The sequence below is a fragment of the Canis lupus genome, chromosome 18 (genome assembly GCF_003254725.2).
Source record: "Canis lupus dingo isolate Sandy chromosome 18, ASM325472v2, whole genome shotgun sequence".
In the NCBI taxonomy this organism is placed as follows: domain Eukaryota; kingdom Metazoa; phylum Chordata; class Mammalia; order Carnivora; family Canidae; genus Canis; species Canis lupus.
The window spans coordinates 50,497,438-50,521,982 of record NC_064260.1 but is presented as its reverse complement, the minus strand read 5'-3'; the positions used below and the strand labels follow the sequence as shown (position 1 = coordinate 50,521,982).

General features: G+C 36.9%; 1 protein-coding gene across 1 annotated transcript in view; it reads left to right on the top strand.

The window, feature by feature from the left end:
- The window catches only part of C18H11orf80 (chromosome 18 C11orf80 homolog), a 104,648-nt gene that overhangs the window by 34,881 nt on the left and 45,222 nt on the right, over positions 1-24,545 (top strand). The window contains 1 exon segment of the mRNA XM_049096851.1: positions 21,301-21,410. Within this exon segment, the coding sequence (XP_048952808.1) occupies positions 21,301-21,410 (110 nt within the window).

The window sequence follows — 24,545 nt, the reverse complement described above, 5'->3', positions numbered from 1 at the left end:
AGTGTTAGAGGAGAAGAACAGTCAGAGAACTGGCACTACTCAACTTCAAGACTTACTATAAAGCTGCAGTACCCAGGACACTGTGGTGTTGGTGAAAAAATAGACAAATAGATCAATGGAATAGGATAGGGGTCCTGGGGGACCTGGGTGGCTCAGTAAGTTAAGTGTCTCCTCCTGGAGTCCCAAGATCAAGGCCCACGTAGAGCTCCCTGCTCAGTGGGGAGTCTGCTCTACCTCCCTCCACTCCTTTCTCACTCTCTCTTATTCTCTCTCAAATAAATAAATCTTAAATTAAAAAATAATAAGGAGCCCAGAAATAGAGCCCAGAACAAAAGAGAGAGCCCGCATAAATATGGTCAACTTACCTTTTTAAAAAAAAAAGTTATTTGGGGGCAGCCTGGCTGGCTCAGCGGTTTAGCGCCACCTTCAGCCCAGGGCCTGATCCTGGAGTCCTGGGATCGAGTCCCACGTCAGGCTCCCTGCATGGAGCCTGCTTCTCCCTCTGCCTGTGTCTCTGCCTCTCTCTCTCTCTTTCTCTCTCTCTGTCTCTCATGAATGAATAAATAAAAAATCTTTTTAAAAAATATTTATTTATTCATAAGAGACACACAGAGAGAGGCAGAGGGAGAGGCAGGCGCCCTGTGGGGAGCCTGATGCAGGATTTGATCCTGGGACCCCAGGATGCTCAACCACTGGGCCACCCAGGTGCCCCTAGTCAACTGATCTTTGACAAAGGAGTACAGATACTACAATGGAGCAAAGGTGGTCTGTTCAACAAATGGTACTGGAACAACTGGATATCCACATGCAAAAACATGGATCTAGATAGATATTACACCTTTATAAAAGTTAGCTCAAAATGGATCATAAATGTAAATGTAAAACACAAAACTATAGAACTCCTAAAAGAAAACATAGGAGAAAATGTAGATGACCTTGGATGTAGAGATGACTTTTTAGATACAACAACAAAGGTATGATCCATAAAAGAAATAATTGATAAGCTGGGACTTATTAAAATTAAAAAGTTCTGCTCTGTGGAAGATAATGCCGAGAGAATGAGAAGGCAAGTCACAGACTGGGAGGTAATACTTGCAAACGACACATCTGATAAAGGATTGCTATCCCAAATATACAAAGAAATCTTAAAACTCAACAGGAAGAAGACAACCCAGTTAAAAAATGGGCAGAAGACCTGGATAGGCATCTTACCAAAGATGAACAGATTGCAAGTAAACACATGAAAAGATGCTCTATATTATATATTAGGGAATTGCAAATGAAAACAACAATGAGATATCACTACACACCTGTTAGAATAGCCAAAACCCAGAACACTGTTGCCAAATGCTAGCAAAGATAGAACAATGGAACTCTCATTCATTGTTGGAGCCACTTTGGAAAGCAATTTGGCAGTTTCTTACACATAGTATGATCCAGGAATCATGCTCTTTGGTATTTATCCAAATAAATTGAAAACTTATGTCCACAATAAAGCTCTTACATGGATGTGTTAGCAGCTTTCTTTGCCAAATTTTGAAGCAATTAAGATATCCTTCAGTAGGTAAGTAGTTAGATAAACTATGTGTACCTGGATAATAGACTATATTATTCAGCACTAAAAAGAGATGAGCTATCAAGTCATAAAAATATATAGATGAAACTTAAGTGCATGTTACTAAGTAAAAAAAAAACGCCAATCCCAAAAGGCTACAAACTGCATAATTCCAAGTATAGAATACTGTGGAAGAGGCAAAACTATGGAGACAATAAAAGGATTCAGGATTCATGGTTGTCCGTGGTTGGGAGGAAGGAGTGATGAATAGGGAAAGTGTCAAAGATTTTCAGGGCGGTGAACTTTTCTCTATAATATCATAATGGTGGATACATAACATTATACATTGGCCAAAAACCATAGAATGAATAACACCAGTAATGAATCCTAAGTGAATACCATGGTCTTCTGGTAATAATAATATATCAATTGGTTTATTAGCTTCAGTGCTTATGACAAATGTACCATTGTGGTATTGGAAGTTGACAGTGGGGGAGGATGTGTTTGTATGGGGATAAGGATATATGAGAATTTTCTGTACCTTCCCTCAATTTTTTCCCTCAGAACTGCTCTAAAAAATAAAGGTTATTAATTTTTTAATTTTTAATTCTGATGTAATTAGCATACAGTGTTACTATCAGTTTCAGGTATACAGTATAGTGATTTAACAATTCTATAAATTAGTCAGTGCTCGTCATAAGAGTACTCTTATCCTCTCCACCAATTTAACCCTTTCCTCCACCCACCTCCCTTCTGATAATCATCAGTTTTCTATATTTAAGAATCTGGTTTTTTCTCTTTTTTCATTGTGCATTTGTTTTGTTTCTTAAATTCCACATATGAGTGAGATCATATGGTACTTGTCTTTCTTAGTCTTAGCACTTAGCATTATAGTCTCCAGGATTTTTTTTTAAGATTTTATTTATTTATTTATGAGAGACACAGAGAGAGAGGGGCAGAGACAGAGGCAGAGAGAAAAGCAGGCTCTATGCAGGAAGCCTGACGTGGGACTCAATCCTGGGACTGCAAGATTGTGCCCTGAGCTGAGGGCACATAGATGCTCAATGGCTGAACCACCCAGGTGTTCCTATACTCTCTAGAGTTATCCATGTTGTTGCAAATGTCAGCATTTCATTTTTTGTTAGGGTTGAGTAACATTCCATTGTATATATACACCACATCTTCTTTATTTATTCATCTAACAATGGACTCTTGGGTTGCTTCCATATCTTGGCTATTGTAAATAATGCTACAATAAGCATAAAAATCCACAGATCTTTTTGGATTAGTGTTTTTGTTTTCTTTGGGTAAATAGTGGAATTACTGGATAATATGGTAATTCTATCTTTAATTTTTTGAAGAAAGTGGTCTGTATTGTTTTCCACAGTGGCTGCACTAATTGGCATTCCCATCAGCAGTGCATGAGAGTTCCTTTTTCTCCACATCCTGTCAACATTTATTTCTTGTGTGTTTTATTTTAGCCATTCTGACAGGTGTGAGGTGATTATCTTACTGTCTTTGGATTTGCATTTGCCTGATGATGAGTGATATTGAACATCTTTTCATATGTCTGTTGACCATCTAAATGCCTTCTTTGGAGAAATACCTGTGCATGTTTTCTGGCTGCTATTTAGTTGGATTATTTATTTTTTGAGTGTTCTTTATATATGTTGGATACTAGCCCTTTATTGGTTGTGTCATTTGCAAATATCTTCTCCCATTCAATAGTTGTCTTTAGTTTTGTTGATTGACTCTTTTGCTGTGCAGAAACTTTTTATTTTGATATAGTCCCAATAGTTCATTTTTTGCTTTTGTTTCCTTTCCCTTAGGAGACATACCTAGAAAAATATGGCTATGGCTGATGTCAAAGAAATTACTGCCTGTACTCTCTTCTAGAGTTTTTATGGTTTCAGGTTCTTAACCTGTTTTGAGTTTACTTTTGTGTATGGTGTAAGAAAGTGGTCCAGTTTCACTTTTCACATGTAACTGTCCAGTTTTCCCAACACCAATAGTTGAAGAGACTGTCTTTTTCCCATTGGATATTCTTGCTTCCTGTGTTGAAGATTAAACAACTCCATTTAATCATTGGTTTATGTCTGGGCTTTCTATTCCATTCAGTTGATCATGTTGTCTGTTTTGTGCCAGTACCATACTGGTTTGATTACTACAGCTTTGTAACATAACTTGAAGTTTGGAATTGTGATAAAACAAATTCTGAATTTGTTTTTCTTTTTCTTTTTTTCTTTTTCAAGATTGCATTGGCTATTCAGGGCCTTTTGTGGTTCCATGCAAATTTTAGGATTATTTGTTCCAGTTCTGTGAAAAATGCCTACGGTATTTTGATAGAGAGTGCATTAAATCTGTAGATTGCTTTTCATAGAATGGACATTTTAACAATGTTCTTGGAGTCCATGAGCATGAAATCTTCCCATTTGTGTCATATTCCATATCTTTCATCAATGTTTTATATAGTTTTCAGAGAGTAGGTCTTTCATCTCCTTGGTTAAGTTTATTCCTGTATGTTTTATTATTTTTGTGACTGTTTTCTTAATTTCTCCTTCTACTATTTCATTATTATTATTATATAGAAATGCAGTGGATTTTTATATACTGATTTTTGTATCCTGTAACCTTTATCAGTTCTAGTAGTTTTGTAGTGAAGTCTTTAGGGTTTTATATATATATTACATCAGCTGCAAATAGAGTAAGTTTTACTCCTTCCTTACCAGTTTGGATGCCTTTGTTGTTTTTGTTGTTCTTGTTGTTGTTGATGATGATCTTGTTTTGGTATTAGGGTAATGCTGGCTTCATAGAATTAATTTGGAAGCTTTCCTTCCTCCTCTATTTTGGAGTAGTTTGAGAAGAATAGGTTTTATTTTTTTCACATTTTAAAATTTAAACTCAATTTGCCAACATATAATATAACGCCCAGTGCTCATCCCATCAAGTGCCCTCAGTGCCCATCACCCAGTTACCCCATCCCCTCACCCACCTCCCCTTCTGTAAACCTTTGTTTGTTTCCCAGAATTAGGAGTCTCTCATGGTTTATCTTCCTCTCTAATTTTTCCCACTCAGTTCCCCTCCTTTCCCTTATAATCCCTTTCACTATTCCTTATATACCACATTTGAGTGAAATCATGATGATTGTCCTTCTCCGATTGACTTACTTCACTCAGCATAATACCCTCCAGTTCCATCCACATCAGAGCAAATGGTGGGTATTCGTTTCTTCTGATGGCTGAGTAATAGGATTTAAATGTTTGGTAGAATTCACCTGTGAAGCCATCTGGTCCTGGACATTTGTTTGTTTGGAGTTTTTTGATTACTGATTCAATTTCATTGCTGATAATCAGCCTGTTAAATTTTCTATTTCTTCCTGATTTAATTTTGGGAGGTTTTGAATTTAAATGGAATTTATCCATTTCTTTTAAGTTGTATAATTTGTTGACATGTAATTTTTCATCACATTTTATTATAATCTTTTGTATTTTTGTGCTGTTGGTTGTTATTTCTCCTCTTTCATTTCTGATTTTGTTTGAGTCCTCTTTCTCTCTCTCCCTTTTGGTAAGTCTGGCTAAAGTCTTATCTATTTCCTTGATCTTTTCAAAGAACCAACTCTGGGTTTCATTGATCTTTTCTATCTATCTATCTATCTATCTATCTATCTATCTATCTATTTATTTATTTCTCTTTCACTTATTTCTGCTTTAATCTTTATTATTTCCTTCCTTCTCCTGGTTTTGTGTTCTGCTTGTTCTTCTTTTTGTAGTTCCTTTAGGTATAAGGAGGTTAGGATGTTCATTTGAGATTTTTCTTGCTTCTTGAATATACCTGTATTGCTATAAACTTCCCTCCTGGAACAGCTTTTGCTGTATTCAAAGATTTTGGACTCTTGTGTTTTCATTTTCATTTGTCTCCATATATATTTTTATTGCTTCTTTGATTTCTTGGTTGACCCATTGATTGCTTAGTAGCATGTTATTTAACCTCCATGTAGTTGTGTTCTTTTCAGATTTTCTTGTGGTTGATTTCTAGTTTCATAGGATTGTGATTTAAAAAAGGTGCATGGTATGACTTAAGTCTTCTTGAATTTGCTGTGATTGTTTTGTGCCTACCATGTAATCTCTTCTGGAGAATGTTCCATGTGCATTTGAAAAGAATATGTATTCTGTTGTTTTAGGATGGGATGTGTTCTGTTAGATCCACCTAGATCCATCTAGTGCAATGTGTCATTCAAAGCCACTGTTTCCTTGTTGATTTTCTGTTTGGATGATTTATCCATAGATGTAAATGTGATGTTAAAGTCCCCTGCTATTACTGTATTACTATTGGTTACTTCCCTTTATGTTTGTTATTAGCTGCTTTATGTATTCTGGTGCTCCCATGTTGGGTGCATAAATATTTGTAATTGTTACATATTTTGTTGGATTGTTCCCTTTATGGTCATATAGTGTCCTTCTTTGTCTCTTGTTGCAGTCTTGTTTAAAGTCTATTTTGTTTGGTAGAAATAGTACTACTATGGCTTTTTTTTTTTCACTTCCATTTGCATGATAAATGTTTTTCTGTCCTTGTACTTTCTTTTTTTTTTAATTTTTATTTATTTATGATAGGCACACAGTGAGAGAGAGAGAGAGAGAGGCAGAGACACAGGCAGAGGGAGAAGCAGGCTCCATGCACTGGGAGCCCGACGTGGGAATCGATCCCGGGTCTCCAGGATCGCGCCCTGGGCCAAAGGCAGGCGCCAAACCGCTGCGCCACCCAGGGATCCCTGTCCTTGTACTTTCAATCTGCTTATGTCTTTAGATCTGAAATGAGTCTCTTTTAGGCCCAAAAGTCTTGCTTTTTTATCTATTCTGTCACCCTATGTCTTTTTTAAAAAAGATTTTATTTATTTATTTAGAGCATGAATGGGGGAGAAGGGGAAAGAGAGAAGCTCAAGCAGACTTCACACTCAGTACAGAGCCCAATAAGGGGCTTGATCCCAGGACCCCAAGATCGTGACCTGAGCTGAAATCAAGAGTCAGACGCTTAACTGACTGAACCACCGAGGCACTTCACTATATGTCTTTCTTTTGATTGGAGTCCATTTATATTCAAAGTGGTTATTGATTCGTATGTAGTTATTGCCATTTTGTTCCTTTTATGGTTGTTTTTGTAGTTCTCTGTTGTTTCTTCTCTTGCTCTCTTCTCTTATGGTTTGCTTGTTTTCTTTAGTGATATGCTTCAATTTATTTCTCTTATTTTTTATATATATAATTCCAGTTTTTGATTTGTGGTTACCATTAGGTTTAAATATAACATCTTATGCATATAGCAGTCTATATTAAGTTGATGGTCACTTAAGTTTAAATCCATCCTAAAAGTACTAAATTTTTACTCCTTTCCTCCTTCCCTATGCATTTTAGGTATATGGTGTCACATTCTTTTATTTTGTGAACCTCTTGACTTGTTTTTATACATACACTTAATTTTACTGCTTTGGTGCTTCCTACTTTTCTTACTCCTGCTTATGATCTTTCCACTAAAAGAGTCACCTTTAACATTTTTTGTAGACCTGGTTTAGTGGTGATGAATTCCTTTAGCCTTTGGAAAACCCTGTCTCTCTATTCTGAATGATAGTTTTGCTGGATAGAGTATTCTTGGTTGTGGGTTTTTTTTTTTCTTTTAGCACTTTGAATATGTCATGCCACTTTCTTCTGGTCTGAAAAGTTTCTGCTGAAAAATCAGCTGATAGCCTTATGTGATTTCCCTTGTGTGTAACTGTTTTGTCTTGCTGCTTTTAATATTCTCTATCACTACTTTTTGCCATTTTGTTTACTATGTCTTGTGTGGACTTCCTTGGGTTGATTTTGTGATGGGGGGCGGGGCTCTCTGTGCGTCCTGGATCTGGATTTCAGATCCTCCTCAGATTCAGGAAGCTTTCAGTTATCATTTCTTCAAATAAGTTCTGCCCCCTTTTCTCTTTCTTTTCCTTCTAGGACCCCTGTAATGCAAATGTTATTATGTTTGATGGTGTTGCTGAGTTCCCTTAAGCCTATTTTCATCTTTGTTATTTTTTCTTTCTCTCCTGTTCAGCTCTACTGCTTTCCATTACTCTTCCTCTAGGTCACTGATCCATTCTTCTATTTACTCTAGTCTACTATTTATTCACTCTAGTATATTTTAAATCTTGGTTATTGAGTTCTTTGCCTCTGACTGGTTCTTTTTTGTGTTTCTGTCTTTTTCCTGAGGGACTTATTGAAATCCTCCATTCTTTTCTCAAGTCCACTAAGTGTCTTTATGACCATTATTTTAAATTCTCTATCAGGTATATTACTTATTTCCATTTTATTTAGCTCTTTGCTGTGATTTTGTCCTGTTCTTTAATTTGGGACATATTCTTATATATCCTCATTTTGTCTAACTCTCTGTGTCTGTTTCTGTGTGTTAGGAAAGTCAACTATGTCTCTTGCTTTTGAAATTAGTGGCCTTATAGAGAAGAGGTCTTGTAGTGCCCTGCAGTGCAATGTTCACTGTTTGCCAGAACCTGGCACTTCCAGGGTGTCCCCTATGTATATTGCGTGTGCCCTACTGTTGTTGCTGAGCTGTATTTGCCTTCAGTCCAGTCTTCTTCATTGGTTCTCTTTGCCTGTTGTAGGCAGGGTTTGGTCCCTGTGTTGTTAGTGGACAAGAGTGGAGCCACCTTGGGCTTGAGTTAAATCTGACCAGGCATTTGCCAGAGCTGTGGTAGCACTGAACTGTAGGGTGCTTTCCTTATGTTGTCCTGAGAAGTTTTCACTGGTAGATGGGGCCTGCAGTCAGACCAGATGTCTGCCCACTGCTGGGGCTGCAGTCAGACTGATGTGTGTGACTATCTTCCCCTCTTCTTGGGGTGTCACTTTGGAATTGTGCTAGCCCCTCTAAGGGCTGCTTGTACACTGCTAGGGTTGTGGTACCATTCTGGATGGGCTCCTGCCAATTGGCGAGGATGTGGCCACAGGAGAATGCAGTTGCAGGGCCCATGGTGTCAGCAAAGTCTGCTGGTCTGCTACAGAAGGGGACCTGCAACCTCTGTGGAAAACTCCTGCCCAGGCCAGGATGGAGGAGGGGATTTCAGCAGGAGAACCCTGGGAGTGAAGCATGCAGCAAGCTAGGTGGAAAGTGTTTGCTCTGCACTGGTTCTTGCAGGGGTCTCTATATCTAAGCTGGGTCTCTATATCTTGCAGGGGTCTCTATATCTGAGTTAGGGGAGGGAAATGATGCCTGCCAGCTCTTTTATTCTTTTGTTTTTAAAGATTTTTATTTGTTTATCCATGAGAGACACAAAGAGAGAGAGAGAGAGAGAGAGAGAGAGAGAGAGGCAGAGACACAGGCAAGGGAGAAGGAGGCCCCATGCAGGGAGCCTGACATGGGACTCGATCCCTGGTCTCCACGGTCACGCCCTGGGCGGAAGGCAGTGCTAAACTGCCGAGCCACCCAGACTGCCCCTCTTTTATTCTTTAAAAAAAAAAACTATTTTGTTTATTTATTTGACAGATAAAGAGAGAGAAACCACGAGCACAAGCAGGGGGAACAGCAGAGGGAGAGGGAGAAGCAGGCTCTCTGCTGAGCAGAAAGCCCAATATAGGGCTCAATCCCAGCACCCCAGGATCGTGACCCAAGCTGAAGACAGATGCTTAACTGACTGAGCCACCCAGGCACTCCTCTTTTTTTAATTTATTTTTATTTTTTTAGAAGATTTTATTTATTTATTTATTTATTTATTTATTTATTTATTTATTTATTTATTTATTTTTTCAGTTTGGGACTTTTATTTTATTTTTTTATTTTTTTTAAATTTATTTTTTATTGGTGTTCAATTTACTAACATACAGAATAACCCCCAGTGCCCGTCACCCATTCACTCCCACCCCCCGCCCTCCTCCCCTTCTACCACCCCTAGTTCGTTTCCCAGAGTTAGCAGTCTTTACGTTCTGTCTCCCTTTCTGATATTTCCCACACATTTCTTCTCCCTTAGAGAGAGAGCATGAGTTGGGGAAGGGGCAGAGGCAGAGCAAGAGGGAGAAGCAAACTCTCAGCTGAGCAGGGAGCCTGCTTCTCCCTCCTGACACAGGGCTTAATCCCAGGATCCTGAGATCATGACCTGAGCCAAAGTCAGACATATAACCTACTGAGCCCCCCCCCCCCGGATGCCCCCCAGCTCTTTTATTCTTGGAGGAGTCTCAAGTGTTTTTCAATCTGCTGTTTCAATGCTTATCTCAGCAGGTCTATTGTTGTACTGTGTGTGTCTTTAAGGATGGGAACTCAGTTTCCTATCCCTTCCAGCTCTCCCAGAGCTCAGCTACTGATTTTTAAAGTTCCGGGTATTAAGCCCCACAGATTGTAAGAACTTGTGAAGTTAGGACCCTATGATTTTCAAAGCCAAATGTTATGCTGGTTTTGTCTTCCTGGCATGGGTGCCCTGTGCCTGGGGTGCCTGGTGTGCATGGTGTGGGATCTTATCTCTCTCCTCTCTATGCCCTGGCGTCTCTCCCTCCCATGGGTAGATAGCCCTCTGGGTCATTTTGGCTCCTGACTGTGTTTCTGCCCTTCCTACCCTCTTTGATGTGGCCTCTTCTCTAGATTTAGCTGTCTGTGCTACCAGTGTTCAGGTCATTTATATATTATAGCTGAGTTGTTTACACTGTGTTTATCTAGGTATATCTGTGGGACAAGGTAAGCCTAGGATCCTCCTACTCTGCACTCTTACCCAGAAGTCTCCAAGAGCTGTTAATTTTTTTTAAAAAAAAAACAGGGAAAATGAAAGGGTGCCTTGGGTGGCTCAGTTGGCTGAGTATCCAACTCTTGATCTCAAGCTCCATGCTGGGTGTGGAGCCTACTTAAAAAACAAAGGATACCTGGGTGGCTCAGTCTGTTAAGCATTCAACTCTTGATTTCTGCTCAGGTCATGATCTCAGGGTTGTGAGATCAAACCCCAGGTCAGGCTCTGCACTCAGCAGGGAGTCTGCTTGAGATTCTCTCCCTCTGTCCTTCCCCCACTCACACACTCTTTCTACACTCTCTCTCTCAAAAAACAAGTATAAGTAAAATCTTTAAATCAAAATGACAATAAAAGACAGGGAAAATATATGGAAATGAAAAGGACCTAGGATAACTAAAACAAACTTGAAAAAGAACATTATTAGAGGACTTAACCAACCCTACTTTCTATAAAGCTACGGTAAGGCACCCCGGTGGCGCAGCAGTTTAGCGCCGCCTGCGGCCCGGGGTGTGATCCTGGGGATCTGGGATCGAGTCCCACGTCGGGTTCCCTGCATGGAGCCTGCTTCTCCCTCTACCTGTGTCTCTGCCTCTCTCTCTTTCTGAATAAATAAATAAATCTTAAAAAAAAATAAAGCTACAGTAATTAAGATAGTGTTGAAATGGCATAAAGACAGACAGAGGGCAGCCCAGGTGGCTCAGCGGTTTAGCACCGCCTTCAGTCCAGGGCCTGATCCTGGAGACCCGGGATCGAGTCCTACATCAGGCTCCTTGCACAGAGCCTGCTTCTCCCTCTACTTGTGTCTCTGCCTCTCTCTCTCTCTCTCTCTGCCTCTCATGAATAAATAAATTTTAAAAAAATCTTAAAAAAAAAGAACAGTGAGAAAGAATAGAGTCCAGAAACAGGCCCATACTTACAGGCCCATACTTGATAAAAGCACCAAAACAATCCAATGAAGAACAGTTTTTAAATTGAGATATAATTGATGTTTAATATTATATTAATTTTAGGTATACAACAATGATTTGATGCTTGTATACATTGTGAAATGACTACTACAATAAGTCTAGTTAACATCCATCACCATATATAGATACAAATTTTTTTCTTATAACTTTTAAGATCTATTCTTTTGGCAACTCTCAAATGAGCAGTAAGGACATGAAAGTACATATGAGTACAATATTAACTAGTCACCATGGTGTACATTACATTCCCTTATTTATTTTATAACTGAAAATTTGTATCTTTTGCCTCCCTTTATGCCTCTACCCACCCCCTTCTGGGAACTACCAGTCTGTTTTCCATATCTGTAAGTTCATTTTTTTTAAAAGATAGATTTTTTTGTTTGTTTATTTATTTATTTATGATAGACATAGAGAGAGAGGCAGAGACAGGCAGAGGGAGAAGCAGGCTCCATGCCGGGAGCCCGATGCGGGACTTGATCCTGGGACTCCAGGATTGCACCCCGGGCCAAAGGCAGGCACCAAACCACTCAGCCACCCAGGGATCCCCATTGTTTTCTTTTTTAAAAAAGATTTTATTTATTTGAAAGAGAGAGCATGCACAAGTGGTGGGGCGAGGCAGAGGGAGAGGGAGAAGCAGTCTCCCGCTGAGCAGGGGGCCTGACTCAGGGCTCAATCTCAGGACCCTGGGATCATGACCTGAGCCAGAGGTAGATGCTTAATCTACTGAGCTACCCAGGCACCTTGCATTTTTTTCTTTTAGATTTCACACATAAGTGAGATCATATGACATTTGTTTTTTTCTCTCTGACTTCACTTAGCATAATGCCCTCAAGGTTCATCTGTGTCATCACTACTGGCAAGATTTCATTTTTCTAAAGACTGAATAGTATTGCATTATATATATCCTATTATATATACACATTATGTATATATACATACAATAGAATATTATCCCACATATATATATATATGCAATATGGAATATTATCCACATTTTCTTTATCCACTCATCCACTAGTGGAAACTTAGGCTGTTTCCATATTTTGACTATTGTAAATAATGCTGCAGTGAACATGTGTATGCATATAACTTTTCAAATTAATGTTTTTGTTGTTTTTAGATAAATACTCAGAAGTAGAATTGCTGGATCATATGGTAGTTACATTGTTAATTTTTTTTCATAGTGCCTGCACCAATTTACATTCTTATCAACAATGTACAAGGGTTCACTTTTCTTTACATCCACACCAACACTTTATTATTTCTTATCTTTTTGATAGTAGCCATTTTGACAGGTGTGAGGTGATATTCTGGTTTTGATTTGCATTTCCCTGATGATTAGTGACATTGAGCATCTTTTCATACATCTATTAGCCATCTGTATGTCTTCTTTGGAAAAATGTTTATTCATATCCTTTGTATTTATTTATTAAAAATTTTTTTAAAGATTTTATTTATTCATAGAGACACAGAGAGAGAGAGAGAGGCAGAGACACAGGCAGAGGGAGAAGTAGGCTCCATGCAGAGAGCCCGATGTGGGACTCGATCCAGGGTCTCCAGGATCACGCCCTGGGCTGCAGGCAGTGCTAAACCGCTGCACCACTGGGGCTGCCCTATTTATTAAAATTTTTATTTATTTATTCATGAGAGACCCACAGAGAGAGAGGCAGAGACACAAGTAGAGGGAGATGCAGGTTCCCTCCAGGGAGCCTGGTGTGGGATTCGATCCCAGTACCCCAGGATCATGACCTGAGCCAAAGGTAGACCCTCAACCACTGAGCCACCCAGGTGCCCCTCCTTTGTCCATTTTTAAATCAGATTGTTTGAGGTTTTTGCTATTGACTTGTATGAGTTCTTTATATATTATAGATATTAACTCCTTATGAGATATATGATTTGCAATTTTCCCCTCACATTCATTAAGTTGCCTTTTCATTTTGTTGATGGTTTTCTTAGCTCTGCAGAAGCTTTTTAGTTTGATGTAGTCTCACTTGCTTATTTTAATTTTTGTTGCCTTTGGCTTTAGTGTGAAATCCCCCCAAAATAATCACCAAGCCCAGTGTCAAGGAATTTTCTGTTTTTTTTTTCTGGGAGTTTTATGATTTCAGATCTTACATTCAGGTCTTTAATCCATGTTAAGTTAATTTTCATGTATGCTGTTTAATATTGGTCCAGTTTCATTCTTTTGCAGCGTACTTACAATTTTAATTTAAAAATAATTTTAGACTTACAGAAGAGTTGAAAACATAGTACAAAGAATTCTTATATACTCTTCATCCAGTTTCCCCTCCAATTGATATTTTAAATACCTATAGTGCAATTATAAAAAAATTAACATTTATAAATAGTATTAACATAAACTATAGACTTCATTAAGATTTTACCAGTTTTCTACTTACATTCTTTTTCAGTTTCTGGATCCATTACAGGATCTCACTTAGCATTTAGTTGTTATGTTTTATTAATCTCTTTCAATTTGTGACAGTTTCTCAGTCTTTCTTTTTCTTTCATGATCTTGATACTTTTGAAGAATATTTGTCAGTTATTTTGTAGCTTGTGTGATATGTTCTTATATTAGATTGAATGTTATATTGTTGGAAACAATGCTACCGAGATAATGTATCCATTTCAGTGTACCATATGAAGGAACTGATGATGTTGATGTTTTTATTAGTAAAGCTGACTTGATTATTTGTTTGAGGTGTTATCTGCCAGATTTTTCCAAGTAGAGTTACTTCTTGTAGGTTTTAAATATTTAGGGGAAATACTATGAGACTTTGCAAGTACCCTGTTTTTCCTTTTTTTCCTTAAATGTTCGTCCACTAATTTAGTATTCATTGGTAGATCTTGCCTTCAGCAATTATTACTCTAGTGTTATTGTGATTTCATATGTCCTCATTTCTTATTTTTTTGTCCTCATTTCTTCTATATTTGTTTATTGAAATTTGTAAGCAAGAGCTTACACCTTCTTCACCTTTTTATTAACCCAGTTATTTCTATCAGAATAAACTTGTGGATATTTATTTTATTTGGGGTGTTATATAATTCAATATTATTTTCTACTTTGAGTATTTTCAGATGTTATCATTCTAAGATGTTATTCTTTTGCTTTAAACTGTTAGTTGTAGGTTAGGAAAATATGAGAAAAAATTATCTTCTGTATTTACTCATTTATTTCTGGTGCTCTTCATTTCTTCGTTCCTTCTGTATTTTCTTCTTCAACCTAAAGAACATCCTTTAGCATTTCTTGTATACAAGTCTTCTGCCAACAAGTTATTTAATCTTCTGTTTGTCTAAAAATGTCTGTATCTTACCCTCATTTTATTTTTTGTTTTTACAAAGATTTTATTTATCTATTTGACAGAGAGAGTACAAGCAGGGGGAGCAGCAGGCAGAGGGGGAGGGAGAAGCAGGCTACCTACTGAGCAGGGACCCCAGTGTGGGGCTAGATCCCAGGAGCCTGGGATCATGACCTGAGCCAAAGGCAGATGCTTAACTGACTGAGCCACCCAGGTGCCCTTTACCTTCATTTTAAAAGAATGTTTCATTGGATTTGAAATTTTAGGTTGGCAGTGTTTTAAAAGATGTCACTCCATTGTCTTCTGGCCTCAACTGTTTCTCAGAAGAAGTCAGTGTAATTCATATTATAGTTGCTCTGTATGTATTATGTGCGTTTCCCCCCAGCTTGTTTCAAGATTCTCTATCTTTTTTTTTTTTTAAATCACTTTGACCATTATGTACTTAGGTGTGATTTTCTTTGCATTTATCCTGCTTGGGGTTTGCTGAGTTTTTCACATCTTAATATTTTTCATCAAATTAAAAAAATTATCCATGAGTTTTTCATATTTTTCTGTCCTATTCTACTTTCTTTTCTTTCTGGAACTCCGATTATACATATCTGTAACTGGTTGATATTGTTCTATAGATTTCTAAGATTCTATTTTTCTTCAATCTCTTTTCCTCTGTTGTTCAGATTGGATAATTTTTGTTGTCTCCTATAATTTTACTGATTTTTTTCATATCTAATCTATTAAAACTGTCCAGAAATTTCATTTCATTTATTGAGCTTTTCAGTTAGGGAATTTCCATTTGTTTTTTTTTTTTTTACAGTGTATACTTCTCTGCTGATATTTCGTATCAGTTGACTTATTTAAACCACCTTTGTATTTGAACATTTTAATAATAGTATGTGCTTTAAAGCTTCTCCTAAATGTAACATTAACAGGCTTGGTTTTTTATTGGTTTTTTTTCTTTGCATGTCTAGTAAATCCTTAATTTTATATTGGGTACTGTGTTCATATATTATATTCTGTTTTACCTCTGAAGAGTGTTGATTTTTGTTCTAGCAGGCAGTTCTAGTAGGCTAATCACCTTAACCTTGTGTTAGCTTGTTCTTGTACATTTTATAGAATTGATATGTAGAAACCAAGTCATTTTCCAAACTCTTTTAACTTGATACTACTAAACCTCCATACTGTCTCCTCTGTAGATCTTAAGACTTGAAGTTTTAAGGCTTAGAGTCTTAAGATCTACAGAGGAGGGGTAGATTTTTTTTTTAATAGGGTAGATCAAGAGCAGATTTTCATCCACAAATTGTTGTTGGGTTTTGTTTTTTTGTTTGTTTTTTTGTTTTTAAATTCTTTTTTTAAAGAAGATTTTGTTTATTCTTGAGAGACACAAAGAGAAAGAGAGGCAGAGACACAAACAGAGGGAGAAGCAGGCTTCTGCAAGGAGCCTGATGTGGGACTTGATCCCTGGACTCTGGGATCACACCCTGGGCTGAAGAGGCGCTAAACTGCTAAGCCACCCAAGCTGCCCAAGCCTTACCTTTTTTTGGCATCTTAGTTAGACACCATCAGTTTTATCAAGGTCTCTCCATTCTGATTGGACTTGAAGACCAACATTTTCCAGTACTGCTTGACCGCTGGTATTCCAATCTCCATTGCCACTGCTGTCTGGGAGATTTTATGTAATCCCACCTGTACATGCATAGTCCAGCTTTTGACCAAGGACTCATGGGGACCTCCCACACAGACTTTCGATACCCACTTCTGTAGAAGTTCCTCTCCTCCAGTGCACCCTACTAGATTCCAGGTACTTCTGCAACTCTGAACTCTGTTCTGTGTCTCCTCAATTTACTGGAACCACTGTAGTCTGTTTGGGCTCTAGGTCCCTGCTAGTGGATGAGAAAATTTCCATAGGCAGATATCCAGGGCAATTGTAGGTTCACTTCAGGAATTTGCCTTCTGTCAGGGATCACAGACCTGTGCTCTTATCCAGTGCCTGAAAACAACTGACTCATATGTTTTACCCAATTTTATAGTAGCCTTTGGTGGGAGGCTGATTTGGTACCTGTTATTTCATCATTGCTGGAAAGAGAAGTTCCAATATGTTGTTTTGATGTATGTTTACATTGCCACATGATTGAAATGTTTCTACTTTAACAGTTGAAGAGTTGCATGAAGAGATAGTTTGATATTGTTGATGATATAATTCATTCTTCCTTATCACCACTATCTCAGCAAAAAGGTGAAAATTTCTTTTTAATATTTTTTTTATTTATTTGAGAAAGAGAGAAAAAACATGAGCAAGGAGAGAGGCAGAGGGAGAAGCAGACTACTCCCCACTGAGCAGGAAGCTTGATGCAGGGCTTGATCCCAGGACCCTAGGATCATGACCTGAGTCAAAGGCAGATGCTTAGCTGACTGAGCCACCCAGTTGCCCCAAAAAGGTGCAAATTTAAAGTCATTTTTAAGTGGTTATATTGATTTATTTGGTTTATTTAGGTCTTTTTCATCAAGAGCTTGTAGAACATAAATATTTACAGTTTCTCATTCTTTAATGGTAATTTGATTTTCCTAAAAGTCCAGATTGAAAGTTAATTTTTTTCTGGTCTTTGACAATAGTACTTAATTTTATCTTCTGGCTTCTAGTGTTGCTGATGAGAAGTCTAATTCATGCTTCTTTGGGATAATTTCCTTCTCTTTTGTAGTTTCAACAGTTTTCTCTTTATCTTTGTTATTCTGGGTTTCATTGTGATATGTTCTGCTGTGTAACTTTTTTCGTGCCTCTTTTTTTTTTTCCGTGCCTCTTTTTTAAAAGAAATTTATCCTGCTTGACATTTGGTACATTTATTCAAATAGTACTTACATCTGTGTTTGTTTTATGATAATTCTCAGTAATTATTTATTCTGGATCTGTTAATATCCAAATATTTCTTATTTAAAATTTTTAATGTTTATGACTTTTTAAAATCCTTAATATCTTTGTGGATTTGCCTATTTTGGACATTAAATATAAATGAAATAATACAATATGTAGCCTTTTTCGCCTGGCTTCTTTCATTAAGCATTATGTTTTCCAGATTCATCATCTTATAGCAGGTAACAATAATTTATTTTTGTGGCTGAAGAATATCACATATTTTGTTAATCTGTATATTATTGGTGGACATTGGGTTGTTTCCACTTTTGCTTGCTATGAATTGTGCTGCTATGAAAGATTCAGGTACTACCTTTTCCTTTAAGTATGTTCTTTTACAGCCACTAATATGCCTTCTGTAACATTTTCATTTCAAATACTGTATCTTTAATTTCCAAGATTTATAACAGGGTTTACCCCCCTTAATCTTTCTGTTTAATTGATGGCAATATATTATTTTTTGAAAAACTTTATTGAGTATAGTTGACACAGTGTTATATTAGTTTCATGTATACAGTATAGTGATTGAACATGTGTATATGTTATGCCATGCTCAGCACAAATGTAGCTGTCACCATACAACAGTATTGCAACATCATTGACTATACTCACTAAGCTGTAACCTTTTATTCCCATGACCTGTTCATTCTGTACCAGAAACCTGTAACTGTTACTCTCTACCACCCATTTTGCCCATCTCCCATCCCCTTCCCCTCTAGCAACCATCAGTTTGTTCTGTTATGTATAGGTCTGATTCTTTTGTTTGCTTGTTTATTTATATGTTTTGTTTCTTAGATTCCACTTATAAGTGAAATTCGTATGGTATTTGTCTTTCTCAGTCTAACTTATTTCACTTAGCAGAATACCATTCGTGTTGTCTACAAATAGATATGATTTTTTTTAAACATTACATTTTATTTATTTATTTTAGAAGAGAATATTTTCTTTCTTTCTTCTTTCTTTCTTTCTTTCTTTCTTTCTTTCTTTCTTTCTTTCAAGATTTTATTTATTTATTCATGAGAGAGAACGGAGAGACACAGGCAGAGAGAGAAGCAGGCTCCATGCAGGGAGCCTGATGTGGGACTCGATCCCGGGACTCCAGGATCACGCCTTGGGCCAAAGGCAGGCGCTAAACCGCTGAGCCACCTGGGGATCCCAGATATGATTTTTATGGCTGTGTAATCTTCCACTGTGTGTGTGTGTGTGTGTGTGTGTGTGTGTGCTTGTACCACATCTTCTTGTTCATTCATATATCAATGGGCACTTCTCTATTTTAGCTGTTGTAAATAATCCTGCAATAAACATAGGGGTACATATATCTTTTTGAATTAATTTTTCCCTTTTCTTTATATAAATACCCAATAGTCGAATTATTGGATCATATGGAAGTTCTATTTTAAATCTTTTGAGGAAACTCCATACTATTTTCGACAGTGGCTATACCAGTTTACTTTCCCACAAACAGTGCATGACAGTTCCTTTGTATCCATATTCCTGGTTGGTAACTTTTAGGTAAGAGTTAATTGTCCATCATCTATTTGTTTTGAACACATCCTGCATTGACAGGTTTCCAGTAGGGGGTTTTCTGTTGCTGAGCCATGTATATGTATATGTATATAGATTTATGTTTATTTATATGGCAAAACTTAATCTTATATTTACATATACGGGATTATACATATATATATAGGATTATATATGTATATGTACATATATATGTATATGTATATATGTGTAGGATTAAATCCTATATAATGTAATATAAATCCTATATAATATAGGATTAAATTTTGCTTAAGTGGCAAGATACAATGCGTTTACATCTTAAGAAATTATATAGTTCTGAATCTTATTTCCACTTATATGACATAGCTCTAAGGCCCTCAACCTGCGTCATTGATGCTCTTACTAGCATCACTTGGCTCTAACCAACTCTCTGGTAGGCAGATGGCAAATCTCTGGCCTCTGTTCATGTTTGTTTAGATCTCCTATGTGTGGCCTGTATGGATCTTGCTCTTAAACCTGTGGCTGTTGCAGTATTAGCCCCATATGTTTTCCCTAGTTCAAACCCCAAATACGGTGTGCATCTTCGGTCCATACCTACTATTATAGATTCTCTCTCTTTTTCCTTTCTGAAGATGAGGGAAATTTACCTCTCCGTTTCTGATCTATAAGGATTTCTCTTTCTCATCGTGCTATGTATTTATTAAGTTTTAAAAACACTTGTTTTAATACGTGATGGGGATTAAGGAGTGCACTTGTTGTAATGAGCACTGAGTGCTGTATGGAAGGGTTGAATCTATATTATACACCTGAAACTAATATTATGCTGTGTGTTAACTAGAATCGAAATAAAAACTTTAAAATATCTGTTTTATCATTTTATGTGTTTGGGAAGATGCAGTTTCAACATATGCTCAATTTACCTTGAAATAGAAGACTTTTGTTTAGTTTTATTGTTCTACTTTTCATATTTAACTCTAGTCAATCAATCTGGACTTTGTGTGTGTGTGTGTGTCTGTGTATGAAGTGAGGCAATTGAAATTGATTTCCCTCAAATCACTACACATTTTATTTAAATTCTTATTAAGATTTCTGCAGAATTTAGTTATTATTAACAAGGCTTCTTCTCACATATCTACACGTTTTCCCCATTCTGCATTGTATCAATGCTTCAAAGACAAAATAAGATTCAGGAACAAATTTTATATTTCACAGAAAGGTAATTTAGTCACAGTAAAAAGAAAGTCACCTTAGGTCAGTAAGTTGGTCACTGGTAAAACTGAAGATTGATGCAAGGCATCTTGGTTCAGTGCCAAGTGCACTAAACTTAAGTGTAGCGTAACCTTGCAGCCATATTATTCCATGCTTTATGACTGAATACACTTGAAAAACAAATAAGGGTAAGGAAAATACTACCCATTAAGAATGATAGCTAGTACTTGATCTTGGTAATGTTCATACTTTTTGAGATGGTTAAAGCTTTATTAGGTATGTAATACGAATGCTGTAGGAGAAAGTTGCACTATTAGGATGTATTTTGTAAATAGGTTTTTGAAGTTGAATTCTTGTATAATAGCAATATTGTCAACCTCATTTACGAGTTAGAGCTTGCAGTCTCTGCAAGCTATCTTTATTCATTTGTGGTTCTCTATTTTAATAGTACTGTAGAGGGGAAATAAGGGATAGCATTTTATAAAATGGGAGATTTGTTTTTTTCCTTTATAATATGAGTGCCAAGGTACAGAAAGGAAGAACCATGATGCAAGTTTTGATGATGCAGGACCCACTGGCACTTTGTGGAAAGATAGTTCTAAGTCTACATATGTAACTATACCAAGTGGTTAATTTATGAATTAAAATATCAATAGTTTGCTTTACTTTGTTAAAGACTGCCTTATTAATAAACATACTGTGTTAGGTAAATGCCTGAGAGGGTCATTCTTGAATTTCTCTGCTTTAGTTCTAAATTAGCTCACTTTGTGTTTATTAAATAAATTATTTTATTAAAAATACAAGAATATAAGTTAGAGTTATCAGCACTGAAGATTTCTGGCTTTGGACATGACCTTGTGGAAATTAACTGAAAATACAAATTGATTTAGCAAATGTGAAAAATTGAAAACCTGAGATTAAAAGTCTCAACCCCATAAAGTAATTCTAAATATTCAAGCAATTTGCTGATGCATAGCCATTTCCAGTCATATTTTAAATTTTGCAGATAATCTTTTCATCAGGGAAATGCCTTCTTGGCTCATCAGTTTAATAAACAATTCCAGAAACTCTGGTGCTTATCCAAACTGCTTTTTCTTTTGTCGCCATTTCTTCTCACACAGAAATACAATCTATATTGCCTGGATTCTCTGCAAAGCTGAATTGGTCTTCAGAGGAACCCAGCTCTTCTCAGGACATATCAGGGGTAACAAGATTCCAGATGATTTTTGAGGCAGGTTTTGTTGTGGTTCTATAAATTACAGATGTCTCAATTCTTATTTTTCTACAAATCTAGTAATGCTAAAGAAAAACCTAGGTACATCATAGTTCTAAGTTAAAATGAAATAAGGCATTTGTTCCTGAACTTCTCTGTACAGATTTTAAAACACTTGGTAGCTTCCAAAATATTGGTATTTGTGTTCCGCTCCAAGAGATTATGATTTTATTGGTCTAGGGTGTTGGATTGGTTTGCTCAGTTGCCATAAAAAACAAACTATGAATTGGGTAGTTAAACAACAGAAACTTACTTCCTCATACTCTTGGAGACTAGAAGTTTAAGATTAAAGTGGCTTGTCATTGTTTCCTCATATGGCCTTTCCTCTGTATGTGGAGAGGGAGAGCTCTCTGGAGTTTCCTCTTCTTATAAGGACTACTGTTCTATCAGATTAGGGTTCCACACTTATGAACTCATTTAACTTTAATTAAATATCTTTAAGGCCCTATCCCCAAGTACAGTCACATAGGAAGCTAGGGCTTCAGTGTGTGAAATTTGGGAGACACAATTCAGTCCATACTGATGCAGCCTGGGCTTTGGGATATTTTTGAAATCCTAGATGGAAAAAAATCTCAGATGGTTCCTAATGTGCAGATGAATTTAAGAACCACCGAAACAAGCAGTCGTTTGAATTTGGATCTCCTGAAAAAGAAAATAAAAATGGATTCTCAGTGCAGATACTATTTGGATAATTTTTATTAGGTTGGCTTAAAGATCTTTATTGATTTATTTGTAGCACAGATTTATAAGAGTGACAGTTGAGTTCTCCATTCCCTTTAACAATTCTGTGATCCCTTATCTTTGTTTCCTTTGAGTTTGTGGAAACATAAGGAATTAGAGTGCTTTAAACATTCTCCGAAGAAGCATTTGGGAGGCCTTTCTTCATGTTTGGACAATTATATGTTACTTCTCAAAGGAAATGGGTGCAGTATTACGACAATAGATATCTCTGGCTGTGCCTTATCTTCTTTAGGGGAATGATGGGTAAACAATCTAGAGCAATTAATGGTTAGTCAGCTCTGAAACTATTAATGTCAAGTAGCAATAAAAAAAAAAAGTTTTTTCCAGTGAACCAAGAAAAGCAGTTCTAGAAAATGAGATCATGTGTTTTACCAGTCTAAACTGATCTTTTTTTTTGTATATTTATTTTATTGGAGTTCGATTTGCCAACATATAGTATAACGTCCAGTGCTCATCCCGTCAAGTGCCCCCCTCAGTGCTTGTCACCCAGTCACCCCAACCCCCTGCCCACCTCCCCTTCCACTACCCCTTGTTCATTTCCCAGAGTTAGGAGTCTCATGTTCTGTCACCCTCTCTGATATTTCCCACTCATTTTCTTTCCTTTCCCCTTTAATCCCTTTCACTATTTTTTATATTCCCCGAATGAATGAAACCTTATAATGTTTGTCCTTCTCCGATTGACTTACTTCGCTCAGCATGATACCCTCCAGTTCTATCCACGTTGAAGCAAATGGTGGGTATTCGTCATTTCTAATGGCTCAGTAATACTCATTGTATATATAGACCACATTTTCTTTAATTTTTATCCCTAACTTTTATATATATTATTTAAGCCTCCTGACAACTCTGTGAAGTAGATAGAACAGGGATTATCTCCCCATTTTACAGATACAAGAAAACTAAGATTCAGAGAATTCAAAGGACTTTTCCATGGTCATATGAAAGTTAAGTGACAGAATTAGAATTTGAACTAAAATCTTACTCATTTTAATCAGGTCTGTTTGAATATATATTCACTCACACAGAAATATATATTCTGTGTTTGTTCAAGTCAGCCTCACTGTGGTAGATGTTGAAAGTACAGAGTCCCAAGATACATTACTTGATTCCAAGTTCCTAAAGGAAAAGATAAACAAGCAAACATATAATTACAATAAAATGTAATATGTGTCATGATAGAGTAGGGTGTATAACATAGAAGAAGGTACCTAACGCAGTGGGAAGTGGCCAAGGGGTCTTGATGAGACTGAAAACAGATTTTCTGGGCATTACAGGTTCAGAGACTTGAAAGAATAGGAATTTGTCTTCAGACTGATAAAGTTTGTCTTATTGTTTCCCTCAGGAAAATTTAGAACACAAATAATTTGACTTAATCATGATAGCCACTGTTAACATCTTGGTGTGCATCTTTTCACATAAGAATGAGGCATTTCAGTTTCAGGTTTTTAGAATGGTACAGTTCCAAACGATGGCCATGGAAATAGGTGGCTGGAAATGCGTGGATGTCAAGGTTATTGGAGTTGAAGAGGTCAGGAAATTGTGAGATTAAGTTGTTGCTTAGACAGGCCATCTACTTGGATGTGGAAGTCAGCCCAGCTGATGGCAGATCTTAAAGTACAGAGGAAACATGAGCTCAGTGCCTGTAGTCAGCTGGCGATAGATGAGGAGCAGCAAAGAACAGTATGACCTCAGAATAGGACCAAGAGTTCCCTGAAAGCATTTGTTCCATTACATCTCATTGTCTCTAGTACCTTGCAGCTATTTAAAAGATATTTGAATGAAGAGAGTGAGAAAAGAAGAAGGGGAGATTGTGAACAACTTATATACCTCAAATGGGGAGAAGGATCAAGTATCAAGGTTCATAGTGGAGGCTAGTCAGTGGAGACATCCATGAAAAAACTATAATAGATGATCCACTGATTTGGACATGCAAGGAGAGCTAATCGCAGGGAATACTGAAGCTTCATTTAGAAGAGATGCAAAGTCTTGTGTTTATGCTCAGACTTAGCCTTGAATCTTGGGGTCCATTGAGCAGGGTAACATGTCCCTCCAAAAATAGTTTGGTTTTACAAAATCTTGAGACTTTACCCATTTTTATATTAATTTTTGCCATAATACTAAATAATAAAATTTATAGAGATACACATGTATACCTACAAACATATCTTATATTTGTCTATATTTCTTTCTATATCTATTTAACTAGAGGCAAGAAGAGACAGAGGCAGTGATTGACTTTTCTCTAGACAGTTATATAGGGCCCATGAAAACCTAGGTTCAGTTTGAAATATAAAACAGCTCAAATTATCTGTGATACATTTAGATTTATACTTAAAGGTGAAGGCTGGAACA